This window comes from Penaeus japonicus, unplaced genomic scaffold (genome assembly GCF_977035675.1).
Source record: "Penaeus japonicus unplaced genomic scaffold, GWHDUDI00000001_assembly GWHDUDI00000008, whole genome shotgun sequence".
Lineage (NCBI taxonomy): Eukaryota > Metazoa > Arthropoda > Malacostraca > Decapoda > Penaeidae > Penaeus > Penaeus japonicus.
Window position 1 is genome coordinate 37,223,926 of NW_028234410.1, and position 15,000 is coordinate 37,238,925.

General features: G+C 37.5%; 1 protein-coding gene across 2 annotated transcripts in view; it reads right to left on the bottom strand.

Annotated features, from left to right (window-relative positions):
• Nucleotides 1–15,000, bottom strand: part of AcCoAS (acetyl coenzyme A synthase) — a 57,026-nt gene that overhangs the window by 790 nt on the left and 41,236 nt on the right. Inside the window, exons 3-13 of one of the 2 annotated variants that reach the window (XM_043014977.2) lie at nucleotides 13,895–14,021; nucleotides 12,790–12,932; nucleotides 7,373–7,384; nucleotides 6,451–6,566; nucleotides 5,916–6,108; nucleotides 5,605–5,738; nucleotides 5,166–5,355; nucleotides 4,540–4,729; nucleotides 4,157–4,248; nucleotides 3,430–3,583; nucleotides 1–3,195 (exon numbers count right to left, since the gene is read on the bottom strand). The exon at nucleotides 1–3,195 is cut by the window's left edge and continues 790 nt beyond it. In XM_043014977.2, coding sequence (XP_042870911.1) covers nucleotides 2,990–3,195; nucleotides 3,430–3,583; nucleotides 4,157–4,248; nucleotides 4,540–4,729; nucleotides 5,166–5,355; nucleotides 5,605–5,738; nucleotides 5,916–6,108; nucleotides 6,451–6,566; nucleotides 7,373–7,384; nucleotides 12,790–12,932; nucleotides 13,895–14,021 — 1,557 coding nt within the window. In that variant the 3' untranslated portion in view covers nucleotides 1–2,989. The remainder of the gene's footprint in view (nucleotides 3,196–3,429; nucleotides 3,584–4,156; nucleotides 4,249–4,539; nucleotides 4,730–5,165; nucleotides 5,356–5,604; nucleotides 5,739–5,915; nucleotides 6,109–6,450; nucleotides 6,567–7,372; nucleotides 7,385–12,789; nucleotides 12,933–13,894; nucleotides 14,022–15,000) is intronic. The other variant, XM_043014985.2, reaches the window with a different exon arrangement.

Here is a 15,000-nt window from a genome sequence, read left to right on the forward strand (position 1 = left end):
CTAAAATATGGAATACACCATAACACTTAGTGATATTTGGATGGAATTTCCCCTTTGTGAATACATGCTGAGATAACTATATCCACTCCGGGATTTCCAAACACATTAGGTCACATTTCACTTTCTATGGTTGGTGCAAATTCTACACGGCAGAATTTCTGAAATCTGATCACCAAGGTACACGCTGAGCCTCAGTAAGTAGCATGTTGTCGGCAGGACAGTAGACGAAACCCTAACCCTAGTCGCCGTTCCGTTTAAGAATCAGACCGCACTAAACTAGGGCTCAGATTCTATGCTTGGTTGTTGTTCATAGTTCAGAAACTCTACTGAATGTGTGCAATCACAAGACTCAAAACTAGTTAATTACACAACGGGCTGTATTACTGGTCCATGATAAACATTATGCTTCAAGTCTTTCCGTTAGCTAGATGAATTATTTTAATTTTCTTCTGCCTTTTGGTAAGACTTGGTTGAGATCCAGCCAATTAATCCAGTGATTTTTACTTTCAGCTGCTAATACATTAATAGCTTTAATGTATAGTAATGATTCATAAAGCTTGGAATTTGTTTCAATTCAAACTAGAAATAATTATTTTCGTAAACACTTTTGATGAAAAAAATATCTTGAACACCATACATAAGAACTGTACGAAAAAGCTTGTTTTTTTTTTTACATTAGAAATGAAAAATTATGCACATGAAAGTATGTGTACATGTATATATACTTCAAATCTGTTTTTTTCCCTTTAAATATCACTGAGACAGCCTCAACAGAGCATTATATACCAAGCTAACAACAGTACATGTTTATAACATACCAATTTTGTCACCCTGTTATACAACAATAGTAACATTAGTGCTCAACTATGCTCATAAGTCAACTTGCCATAGATATGTTCAGATCAACTTGCTACAATAAACACATTTGAAATAATTTACTTTCTATAGCACAAATCAATAAATATATACAAGGGTCTTCCTTACTTTCTTATATTATGGCAAAAAAAAAATGTCCATCAACAATGTCTACCCTTTCTTTTTTTATACAACTAAATAGAATTATATGAGAGCGTGATTACAAATTATGGTGACCAAATTCTGCCTTTTCTTAATGTCCATTGACTGATATCTTTCCAGTTCTTTTAATCTACAAATAGAAATTTATGTCTAGAAAGTAAGGTTGACTATTTAAGAATATATTTTCTCCATATCTCTATAAATGATGTGAAATACTCAGAAAACATTTCATTATATAATAGAGACCTTTTCCTCTCTCTGTTAAAGAAAATAATTCAGTTTTTGCTTGTCAACTGACTCTCTCATATTCCAAGGACAACCACTTTGTACAAATAAGATTAATTGTCTTTTTTTTTATCCCTAGCTGCTCTTTTCCTCATTAACTTTTTTTCAAGCCACTTGTAGTTAAATAATATAATTCAACATTGGGACAATTTTCATAAAACTCAACTACAGTCACTATATTGCTAGGCAGGTACATTTTGTAACCAACATTTTCGTACTTGATGACTAGTATACATAAAATCTGCATTGGTGGAGTGAGCAACATAGTTTTTGAAACTTGAAACATCCATTGAAATGTTTAATTGTTTTTGGTGTTTTTTTTCTGCATAATCAATCTAAAATTTTATACCAAACAATAATATTTTGTCTTGGGAAAGTAATAACAACAGAGAATTTCATTAGCATGTTCATAATCTTGGGATATCAAGGGCCTAAAAAATATATATAATCACTCGTTTTTCTTTCTTATAAAATAGAACACTTGTACCAAATTCTCACTAATTCTAATACAAAATAAAATAAACCAAAAATACAACATCTTGTAAGGTAACACATTGCAAGAAAATATTAAGTACCAAATATCCACAATACCAGTGAAACAGCATATTTCTGAGATCACAGTATTGTTTCCCCTTTTCATCAGTTGATACTAACATCTGGACGGGTCACAGTATCTGAGGGCCGTCAAATTTTCATGTTCAGTTCGAGCAAGTGCTTTGCTGTGTCATTATTGTTATTTATTCATCTATCATCGTTTTACATTTCATTTGATTCATTTATTTGAGGGAGGGGGGGAGGCAGGAAGATGATAATGAGAATGATCACTATTAAGCATAACCTCAGGATATGGCACAGGGATACGTTTATCAGGAAATTCTACCAAAATAAAATTTACAACCTCGCCACGGTTGGCAGTGTGAAGATCTGTTACGGTTCGGTAAAAAAGGAGGCCCATTAGTGATATGCATTGTTTAGCGATTTCAACCAACAAGTTTTCCATCACTTTGTAATTGCGAACTGATGTCAATATCAGAAAAAATCTTGAGTTAATAAAAAATATATATATACAAGTGTATAACCACTCACTGGTATTCAGTTAAAAGAAAGGAATGATAAGCAGTATTGGTCATTAAGAAGAAACTGCAAAATTTCATACACCACATTTTGTTGCTAATTCTCACAAATTAGCTATATGAAGATTGCAATAATTCCCATTTCATCCACAAATATTTATCACATCCCACAACCTAAAGCAGTGAGGTACCATCATCAATCAAAGACTGATGCATTGCTTTTGTTACTTTCTTCTGGATAAATTTCGAGGCAATTTATTCTCAAACAGACTAAATCAGAGTAATGGTAGCATCTAGTATTTTACTCTTTCTCAACAGACTGATAAAGTTTGAGAAATGGCCACATAAAATCACAAAATCCAATGATGCATAGGTGTAAATCACTGTTTGAACAGATACCTCTGACACCTTCATATGGTAACAAGACCTAATCCCACTATCAGCATTGTATGGATCAAATCACCAAAAAAAGATAACTGTTTTCTTTTGTCAAGTCATCCAAAAAAGGAAAAAGAAAAAAAAAGTTATAATAATAAATAAATAAAAATAAAAATCATAGCCAAGATATCCAGATAAACAAGAATTTACAGAGTATAATCCCATCTTGTTAGGACCTACACCTTCCCCTCTTTTGGTCTGTGCTGAAACAAGACATCCACAATGCTAGGATCAGCTAGAGTAGAGATGTCTCCGAAGTCGCGGTCTCCCACGGCAATTTTCCGGAGGACGCGGCGCATGATCTTCCCTGACCGTGTCTTGGGTAGTCCAGGTGCGAGCTGGATGAAGTCCGGCGTAGCAAAAGGTCCAATTCGGCCACGGACTGTAAGCAAGGGAAAGTCACATACAAAAATTAGACGGATTTCACTTGCAAAATAATCATCTGTAAACATCATCCTCTTCATTGCGATTATGCTTCATTAATCTTAAGACATATGATGATGCAAATACACAAATCAAATTGGAATTGTTCTTCTCATGTAATATACAATATACTCTATCATCATCTCTGACAAACTATATCATCTGCAACCATTATTTCCGCACACTAACTTACCCTTATTCTTAAGTTCTGCTATAAGCTTATCAGTGAAGTCGCTGCCCTCAGCCAGAGTGACAAAGCAGTAGAGACACTCTCCCTTCACAGCATGTGGTCTTGCCACCACTGCTGACTCAGCCACACTTGGGTGCTCTACCATGGCACTTTCAACCTGAGACAAAGATTTGAAATCAATAAAATAAAATAAGTTATAATGATGTGAACACTATATCATTGTAACAATTAAATAACTGCAACTATCAGTATTGCAAACTCCTTTCAAAGATATTTCATGTATTGAAAATTATCTTAATGATTTTCTCAGAGAAATATACTGTGTAATTCCATACAATTTCTGTAAAAATTGTTACAGAGAAAGACGAAAAAAAAAGTAAATTTTCAAATACCTTGCATCAATATAGGCCTAAAATATCTTACTAATATAGTAATAATAAAAATAATAATAGTAATAATCAAAATTCAGCCCAAGTATGTGATCAGGGGTAAGTGGGAAAAATAAAATCATAATATTTTGATACTGAAAACAACAACTTGCTATAACAGCAGTCAGACATCTACATTGTTTTGGCCACTGATAGGAAGCAGCAAGATTGCAGTGCAGGGTCATTTTTCTTTCTTTTTTTTTTTTCTTCTTAAAAATTGCATCTTATATACCAGGCAAATATGGTAAGTCATTCAAAGATGAAAATAACAGAAGCTGGGAAAAGGGAATGAAATTACTAACCTGTGCAGTCGAGAGCAGATGGCCGGATACGTTCAGCATGTCATCAATACGGCCGGTGACCCAAATGTAGCCGTCCTTGTCTCGTCTGGCACCTAATTTCAAAGGACAAGAAAAATAAATAAATAATCTAATAACAATAATAATAGGTAATAAATTCATTGATGTTAAAAAACAAATAAAACTTATAAAGAATACAAAAATTATAGAAAAAAATCATTCAGTAATATACATATAACCTAATAACACAAATCATACATTTACTTCCTTGCTCAAAACTGTAGGAACTGACATCTAAAAGTAATTCCTAATTACAGATAGCTAATGATCATCTTATCAGTTGACAAAAAGTCCAAAAGTCACAAGATAAATACAACACAACGTACCATCTCCGGTACAGTAGAAGCCGGGGAACTTTTTGAAGTAGGTGGTCTCAAAGCGCTCGTGATTTCCATAGACTGTGCGCATGATGCCTGGCCAGGGTCTTCGGAACACGAGGTAGCCTTCTCCTTCTCCCTTGATCTCCACGCCTTCCTCATCCAGAAGTGCAACGTCGACTCCAAAGAATGGGAAACACTGTGCACAACAAGATCATCAATTATCAATCATAACAATAGTAACTATGATGATAATAATAATTAATAATAGAAATAATAATGATATAAATAACAACAACAAAAATGGCAAGAAAAACAATTATCATGAATTAAATGTTATTTAGTCATTATCTTATTCCTATCATTGCATGTGTGTTATTACAGATATAACTATAGTATAAAAGAAAAGTAGAGGTGGAAGATGTTCTTTCATCTAAAGTACTACCGATCAAAAAATGGTTGTTCTAAATATTTCAACAAGTTTACACATACAGCATTTAAGAGAGAGTTATCATAGCATTTTGACTCTTCTCACCAATGTACCTAAATATTAAAAAATCCACATAAAAGTATCACATGAAAATTTCAAACAAAATTGCAATGCTCTGCAAAATATGCTCAGACGACATGCTTACCGCAGAGCCGGGTTTGCAGGGTGTGGCTCCTGGGAGAGGTGTGACGACGTGACCACCTGTCTCCGTCTGCCAGAAAGTATCCACAATTGACACGTTGCTATCACCAACCACCTTATAGTACCACAGCCAGGCCTCTGGGTTGATGGGTTCACCAACACTTCCTAAGACTGAGAGGCTCGACAAATCGTACCTGAAAAGACAAACAATGTATGAGGAAATTGACAAGAACAAGAATCAGTGAGAGAATGAAATACTGAATAGTAAAATCTGTATGATTCTCTACTCCCTTACATACTGCCTTTTCTAATAAAGTAAAAAGGAATATAATACAGTAAAAAATATATACAGATATATAAATAAACATATGAAAGAAACATATACAACCTAATATCAAATGTGAATACTTTCTCAGTCACCCTGAAAGTCTAAACTGACTTACTTCTTAACGGGATCATCTCCGAATTTCATAAGAGTTCTGATAGCTGTCGGTGCTGTATAAAATTTGCTAACTTTGTACTTCTCAATTATCTCCCAAAATCGCCCTGTATGTGGGTAAGTTGGCACTCCTTCGAACTGTAAAGGAAGAATACACATATATATTTCATGTACCTCTGAAAGCAAGAAAATATCAAACCTAGCTTACTTGTGTAGCATCAACAAGTGCATCATTCTATAAAGTAAAGTGAAAAGAATGCATATAAAAGAGATGATATATTATGTAAACAACGCTTTCAAAAGTGCAATACTTACCAATACCGAAGTCGCGTTGTTCAGCAGGGGGCCGTACGTTACGTATGAGTGCCCAGTGATCCAACCGATGTCGGCAGTACAGAAGTATACATCGTTGGGGTGATAGTCAAAGGTGTATTTGAAGGTAGTTGCACTGTACAGCATGTAGCCTCCAATGGTATGTAAGACACCTTTTGGCTTTCCTGTACTGCCACTATTTTGAGAAATTTAAAAAACAAACAGAAAAATCAGAGCCTTTCTCAGCCCAAAATGCATCAGTATGTCTACTTACTACTCTTGGTTATGAGTAACAAAATGTATTAGAAAAGTATTATAAAACAATCATTTAAATTACAGAATGAGAGACAATGTAACACACCCTATAATAATTTTGTTTCTATGAAAATGAATGGTTCTAAACCTCAGGAAAATTACTTGGTATATCACATTAAGCTTTACTTCTTAGTATGCTTCTCCCTCCAAAATCACCACAATACTGACACCAACATCACAACTATACGAAACAGCATTAATACACATTGCAAATCTATCTTACCTGGTGTACAGCATGAAGAGGGGATCTTCCGTGTCCATCCACACTGGGGGGCATTCGGCGCTCATGTCACTCAGGGCTTCATGCCACCACACGTCAACCTCTGGATTCCACGTCACCTAAAATCAGAGGCTCTTGTCAGTGACCAAAAGAAAATAATGGATGAAATATTTGAGGAAATCAATTACATGTATTATTCATTACTGTTACTGCTCGCAAATATGTCTTATTGAAGTAATGTGCTTGGATATTTCTCAGACTTGAGCAAGAGATACTTTTCAGGAGCAAAATATCAATTCAATGAATATTTAAGCAGACATGGATAAAATATATACACATTCCTATGTTCATCATAGGAAAACAACCCAAAATAAAAAGTGCAGACATAAAAACAACAAATGCATGTATATTATCTACAAGAAATGTAAGCTTAAAATCCAATTGCAGTACCTTACTGTAATAAAAGTGTGCATAGTAATTGTAAACCAACTAAGATGCAAAACCTGCAAAGACACCAGTAACCGTTCTCTTACATAAAAAAAAAAAAGTTACAAGACAGAGTGAATTTACTTTACAAATGTGTGGAATTTGGGAGAATTACATGTTTGACCTTAAACCATATATGAAAAAAAGTGATTCCTAAGCAGTGCAGCACTGAAATTAATGTGCAAGAAATTCAACATAGGAAAGCTACACATAATACACACACACACACACACACACACACACACACACATAATACATATACCCAGACACACAGACAAATACACACAAAACTTACCCGCACAAAATACAAGCACGATTACACACACACACACACTCACATACACACACAAACAAGCATACGCACTGACACACACACACAGAGACAGCAAGCCAAGAAACCAATGCACATTTGGTCTACTGGTAAGGAATATACCACTACCTTATAGTCGCCCTGCCGATTCCGAGGCCAATGCAGGGACATTGATTGATATCGATGGTGTATCGGAGACGGAGCAGCAGGAGAAGGGAGCATTAAGGAATATGGAGAGGAGACATGACTGACTGTAGCAGTACAAAAAAAATTACAAACCACACACGTCATACCACACAGCTGGCTTGCAACGCTAGGTCAGAATTCCTACGTCGGTGAGAGAGTGAGAAGTGGTGGTTGCGGGGATATACTGTATCTGTGATCTATGGATGACAACCACCACTGCACATGCAACACTCACACATTTTAGTACTAAGAAAACTAAGCAAACATGATCTAAAATCTGATAATAATTAGAAACAAAAACATAGGATGCATATAGACAGATATACTCTATATCTCATGATTCAAAAATCTCAGAGAATGATGTTATATTGTGAACTTTACATCATCAAGTATATTTCATACAATGCTATAACATTTTCAGTCACAAAGTAAATGTGTGCACAAAATAATATATATCATATTTAATGTATTTCATAATGGTTCATATGTGGCAATACTTGTTGCATATTCATTTGGCTACAAAAAGGATATCAGTTATATATGATCTTAAAGTCCCTCAATGTAGGTTTTAAACACATTGCCATATTCAAGCATTTATATGCACATCTGTATACTTTTAAGTCAGTACCCTGTATTTTGCAGAGACAGTATCCTTTTTGCAATGGTTAGAACAGGGGAAATATAAATCTTTCATTCTTTATACAAGGATAATAGCACAATTCAATTTGCTATCATAACCATAAGCTGAATTCTTAATTACTGAATAAAAAGATCATCATTTGCTAAAAGCAACATGCCTTCAACCATGCACAACTGACTTTGGTATGCATATGTTGGATCTCTGTTCCAGGGAGAATTATCATAAAAAAAATTGATACTAAGAAGATGCCATCATGAGAGCTCTGTAAGTCCGGAAAAGAAAATTTTATACATGTCTGGGCTATGCATTCCCTGCTAAAAATTATGAAAACAGATTTTTTAAACTAAAGTAAGTGATGCCCAAAGAATTCAGGTGGCTAAAATATAGACATCTAAAACTCTCCTATATTCAAAATACATAGTGTAATATGTCAAAGAAACTTTGAGCAAAACTGCGCATTGTTATAGCACATCATGTATATTATCATGTATGCTTACATATCTATACTAGTCTGGATTCCTAAGTCACAAGCAGATGCAGTCAATAGAGTGAGAGGGGGAAAGATGTTTGGAAAAGAGGAGATATATATATATATGTATAAATAATAAAAGGGGTGACTCTTAATATTTTTTCTTGTTCTTTCCATTGGGTATTCTGTTAGAGTGAGAAACATAGGTGTGGAATCTTACACTATGTCTGGATGTACTTCTACCACTCTTGGTATTTATGGGTTACAAACATTTAGGGATTCGTTTTACATTTAGAAGGCAACTTCAGACATTCAGACACTAATGGAAAACAGCTTAAAAAAAAGGCCTAGCAAAAATACATAACTTTATGGGTGTGGAGGAAAAGAAACTCATGGCACTGACTGACAATATTTTGGAAAAGCGGTGCCATATTTTCCATCAATTACTCCCTGATATTAAAGTCTTCATATAAAACACAAACAGACATTCATGGAAAGACCACCAACAGAATGCAGTTGGTTGATAAGATTTGGGACAGTAAATTTTAATTCGTTTTATTATATGGCAAGAAAACTATGATATGAAAAGTAAGAATTTCTCCCACTATTAAATGCTTATCCTTTATACAATACATTATTTGGGATATTTACTTCATCTATAAAAAAATAATAATCTGGATATCTAACAAGAAAGCAATTATTGTAATTCCAGGAGGAAATTCATCACTATCTGTCCAATCTTTGTGTCCAATGTTGTCCCAGATCGAAGACAATGCTGACTTTTTCCAATAATTCTCCAATAGTTATCTTAATACCCCAGCAGTGGAAATGGGGGGGGGGGACATGAATCTGTACCTTAAACAGGCAGTAACAGATATCAGATAACTACACAGAATCCCTATTTTGATACCAAAAACTTGAATTGTTTCAAACTGAAGAACTTTTTACAGTTTTTGTAGGGGGAAAGAGATGAGGAAGGACAGAAAGACAGGGGAGAGGGAAGAGAAAGAGATGAGGAAGGACAGAAAGACAGGGGAGAGAGAAGAGAAAGAGAGTGAGAGAGAGAGAAAATGGAGAGGGAAGAGGAAGAGAGGGAGGGAGGGAGGGAGGAGGAGAGAGGAGGGAGAGAGAGAGAGAGAGAGAGAGAGAGAGAGAGAGAGAGAGAGAGAGAGAGAGAGAGAGAGAGAGAGAGAGAGAGAGAGAGAGAGAGAGAGAGAGAGAGGAGAGAGAAAAAGAGAGAGGGGAGAGAGAGAGAGAAAGAGAGGAGAGAGAGAAGAGAGAGAGAGAGAGAGAGAGAGAGAAGAGTATAGAGAGAGAGAGAGAGAGAGAGAGAGAGAGAGAGAGAGAGAGAGAGAGAGAGAGGAGAGAGAGAGAGAGAGAGAGAGAGAGGGAGAGAGAGAGAGAGAGAGAGAGAGAGAGAGAGAGAGAGAGAGAGAGAGAGAGAGAGAGGAGTATAGAGAGAGAGAGAGGAGTATAGAGAGAGAGAGAGGAGTATAGAGAGAGAGAGAGGAGTATAGAGAGAGAGAGAGGAGTATAGAGAGAGAGAGAGGAGTATAGAGAGAGAGAGAGGAGTATAGAGAGAGACATAAAGAGAAATGGATGCAAGGGGACAGAAAAAATGGAGAGAGGGAGGCAGAAATAAGCACGATTTATGTAACAAGCACACAGCTATCAACTGGGGGGTCAATACACTTCATCTACTTTATCTAACTACAGGATCAACTTCACTACCACCTACTTTCAATTCCATTCCATGCAAGGGTTCAGGAGGGGTGGGAAGGTGACGGAATCACAAAGCTAAGTGCGCATTATAGGGTAATACTCCTCTCATGTGCTTTACCATCATTTCATCCCTATCATTGTGCTGACTACATGGATCTATCTAGGCGGTGCATTCTAATCTATCTCCAAGTGCTAGATATTTTTATGTATGTAAAAACCAAGAGATAAATGCAATCTGAGGAATTAGCACTTTTATGCTTTCATCGAGAACAATATTGGATAGATAGCCGAGACATTTTCCTTTGTAATGGATGGGGCAAGTATAACACTGCCCTGAATCCATTTGGCATAACAAGGCAATAAAAGAAAATAAGAGTTTAAATATAAGACTGTAAATAACAATAACATGAAAAATCAACATGTATTCACCTGCAACAGATGTAAATAATGTGTGTACCTGTACTCAAAAGCACTGTAGATCATATCTTTGTCAAGGGTAGGCAAAGCAGAAATTGTGTCTGTCCAGAGAATGTCACCTTATGTTTGTGTCATTACATTTTGTAGGTTATCAATCCTGTTCACCTGTAATCATTTTACCTATAGTCATCATACACAAACAGGAACCAAAATGCTTTGCCTGTGTCCTTCCTTGTATAAGATATGGTATCATATTTTAAAGTTAATGTATATGCATAACACAAGCACGCACTCATTCACACAAACAAACATAATAACAACATGCGAGCTTTTCAATTTTCTTTTAAATCTAATCCTTCTCCTTCTTCTTTTCATTCTCATTTATTAACATTCATACTCATTCTCTCATACACATTCAAACCTCTATAAATCTCTAATTATATTCTGAAGTCTAAATTGGTTAGGTATGAAAAAATATCACAGCACTATATAATACGACAACACAAGCTTTTCTTGGATCATGAACTAAGGTTAGTACAACTTTAAAAAGATTTATAATAACCTACTCTTTTGTTATATAGTTCTCATAAGAGCCTTCATACTTTTCTTTTCATGTATGTCTAGTTCTGTTTAGCTGTTCTACTTATATCAACCTGTAGTTAGTTCTGACTAAATTGAGCCTCTTTAATTAAAGGCAATAACATGTAGTTTTTTCTATATTCTTAAATCTTACAAACTCAATGAACTTTTATGTACACCCCAAACCCCCCTTATACAGGCTCCTAAATTAATTTGAAATATCTCTATTGGAAACAATGCATACCTCAATCACTCTTGTGGTTCCTTTTCATACATATTAGTGGCTATTACACCATGTCATACCATGTCAGCCAGCCAAACAACATACCAACAGACATTCCAGTACACCCACAGAGATTTGATAACAATAACTAGCAGATATGGATAATGGGAAAAAAAAATAGAAATATTATTACAATTGGAAATGTTTGAGACCATGCCAAAAGAAAATGAGCAAAACATTTGCACTGGAATACTGGTCAGCCTCAAAAAGAATTTAAAGAACATTCCAATACTGAGGTTTCTTAAAAAATACATTTAGAAAAATAATTTCAGGTAATCTCTCTACTCTTTCATTTTCTATGCAAAACAGATGAAATCAGTATTTTCTTCTATAACTTCATATACTTTAGAGTTTGATCATAAAAATACCAAAAAAACATTTCAAAATCAATATACCAAATTCTCTACATATCTTATCCTTATTAGCTCTGTATCTTTACCTAAAGTTAAGTAAATTTATCATATCTATACTAAATCTAGAACAAACTCTATCTACTTTTAATTAATCTACAACTTATCACTTGATCTCAGATTTATCACTTGATCTCAGTACACTAGTACAAGTCCTACTCAAACAGTATTATTCAAACTCCATCCACTGTCACTAAATCAATCTAGCTCTCTGTCTACATATTCTTTAGTTCCAGTCACTGCTCAATCACTGTCCTTCTCAGTATCTTTCACATTTCCTTCCAGTCTTCGTTCTTTGACACATCCAGCTTCTGTGTACCTATAATCTGTGTCTCCTATCATATCTTCTCATCAAAAATGCCAATGGAGTGCACCATCATCATTTTCTCAAAGTACCATCATAGTGTTCCCAGTATTATCTGATTAAGCAATTAGTCTGAAAAATATATATCAGTAGATGTTGTAATAAAATGGCTAAAACACCATTTTGCTTATATCCATGCATATCTTATGCATGGTGATATTACTGCAATAGCCTTTATCCACATTCTATAATACTCAATAAATCAGCACTTGAGCAAATAGAACTATTACACATAATAGCTTTCATAGACTCTTGTTAGCCAATATCATCAAACAGACTACACCCGCTAGTCTGAATTCAGTATCATTAGTAATAAAAAACTGAAGACCACCTCAGTGTTATATACTGAAGCTACTCACTGCAAAAAGCCCAAGACTGAAAAGGCAAAGTGAAGCAAAGGGAGAGAAAATCAAAACTTCACAAGGAGGAGGAGGACGAGGAGGAGGACGAAAACCCCCCACCACCGAGGAACTCACCTTGTCGTCAAAGTGTGTCTTTTTCGCTGGGTTCCCGTTGGCTGCGCCGTTGGTGACCGACTGGGGTGCCGTGACGTTCTTCATGTGCTGCACCACCAAATTTAGCTTGACGTTCTGGTTCTTCTCCTTGCAGATTTTCAATGCTGCAAAGGAAGTGGCAAAGTTAGAAAATCATGAAGACTTTATTAATTTCATTTCCAGGAACTATTTCTGTTTGTATCTTCTCTCTTCCACCTATCTATGTATAAAAAGAAGAAGAAACATTAGGAGGAGGAGGGGGAAGAAGGGATGGGGAGGAGGAGAAAGGGAGGAGGAGAAAGGGAGGAGGTTGAGAGGGAGGGAGAGGGAGAGAAGGGGAGGAAAGGAGGAAAGGAGGAGAGAGGAGAAAGGAGGAAGAAGGAGGAAGAAGGAGGAGGAGGGAGGAGGGAGGAGGAGGGAGGAGGAAGGAGGAGGGAGGAGGAGGAAGGAGTAAGGAGGAAGAGGAAAGAGTAAGGAGGAGGAGGAAGGAGTAAGGAGGAGGAGGAAGGAGGAGGGAGAGAGGAGGGAGAGAGGACAGAAGAGGGAGGGAGGAGGAAGGAGGTGGGAGGGATGAGGAGGGAGGGAGGGAGGGAGGGAGGAGGAGGAGGAGGAGAGGAGGGAGGAAGGGGAGAGGAGGAGGAAGGAGGAGGGAGAGGGGGGAGAGGAGAGGAGGGAGGAGAGGAGAGAGGAGAGAGGAAGGAGGAGGAAGAGGAGATAGAAGGAGGAGAGGAAAGAAGAGAAGGAGGAGAGGAAAGGAGAGAAGGAGGAGGAAGGAGGAGGAAGGAAAAGGAAGGAGGAGGAAGGAGGAAGGAAGAGGAAGGTGGAGGGAGGGAGGGAGAGAGAGGATGTGAAGGAGACAAAAGAGTTGGAGGAAGACGAAGAGAAGGGCCGTCACTGATAAAAAGAATACAACAAAAAGAAAAAAAATACAATGGCAATACAATGACTACCATCAACTACTATATCACTGTTAATCTCATTGTTATAATCACCATCATATCAATCACAACCATCCTTATCATCATCAATAACATCAATATCAACATCCTCATCCTCCTTCTCCTCCTCCAAGCGATGAAGAACCCACCGTCGTCGGCGATATCCTTGAGGTGGATGAGCTTCGCGCCCCGCCACACCGCGTCGGCCGTGATCAGCACGCTCGCCTCCGCGTCCAGCATGCGGTCGGAGAGGGATTCCGCGGAGTAGCCGCCGAACTGGAAGGAGATGGGGAGAGGGTGAGAGAGGGTGAGAGGGAGGGGGGGGGGGGAGAGAGGGTGAGGGTGGGAGAGGGTGAGGGAGAGAGGGTGTGAGAGTGAGGGTAAGAGAGGGTGAGAGAGGGTGAGGGTGAGGGTGAGGGTGAGGGTGTGAGAGGGTGAGGGTGAGGGTGTGAGAGGGTGAGGGAAGGGTGTGAGAGGGTGAGAGGGTGAGAGAGAGAGGGGGAGAGAGGGGGGCAGAGAGGGGGGAGAGAGGGGGAGAGAGAGAGGGTGAGGGAGAGGGTGAGGGGAGGGTGTGAGAGGGTGAGAGAGAGAGGGGGGAGAGAGGGGGGCAGAGAGGGGGGAGAGAGGGTGGGAGAGAGGGTGAGAGAGGGTGAGAGAGAGAGGGTGTGAGAGAGGGTGAGACAGAGAGAGGGGGTATGAGAAAGGGTGAGAGAGAGGGTGAGAGGGAGGGTGAGATTCTATTCACATAAATTACGCATGTATTAACCGACATTTGTTCTATAGTTAACGAAAGAAAATATCTATATATCCTTATAACAACGATATCACGTGACACCATGTGACAAGCAGGATAAATGGGCATGTTGCTACTGTCATAAAATATCCTCATCAATCACGACCCCAGCGAATATGATAGCTGATGATGACGTTTCATGTCTTAATCAAAATCAAAGATTAATTTAGCAAACGCGATGTCTCAAGAACATGTTTGAGAGTGCATGGCGTTTACCATATCTTGTGTTATTAGCATCGCAAACAACCTATTAAGTACCATTATACAATGTAGTAATCTGCAGCATAGTGCGCAAACATGGGAACACATCCATCCACATAGGCACACATGTAAACGCACACATACATGCATACAAGCGTAACCACAGTAGCACACACATAAAACCACTCATACGTACATGTAAACGCACACGGATACACACATTTGGTTGCGCCCAAGTATAAGCTTATGCACGCATGCACA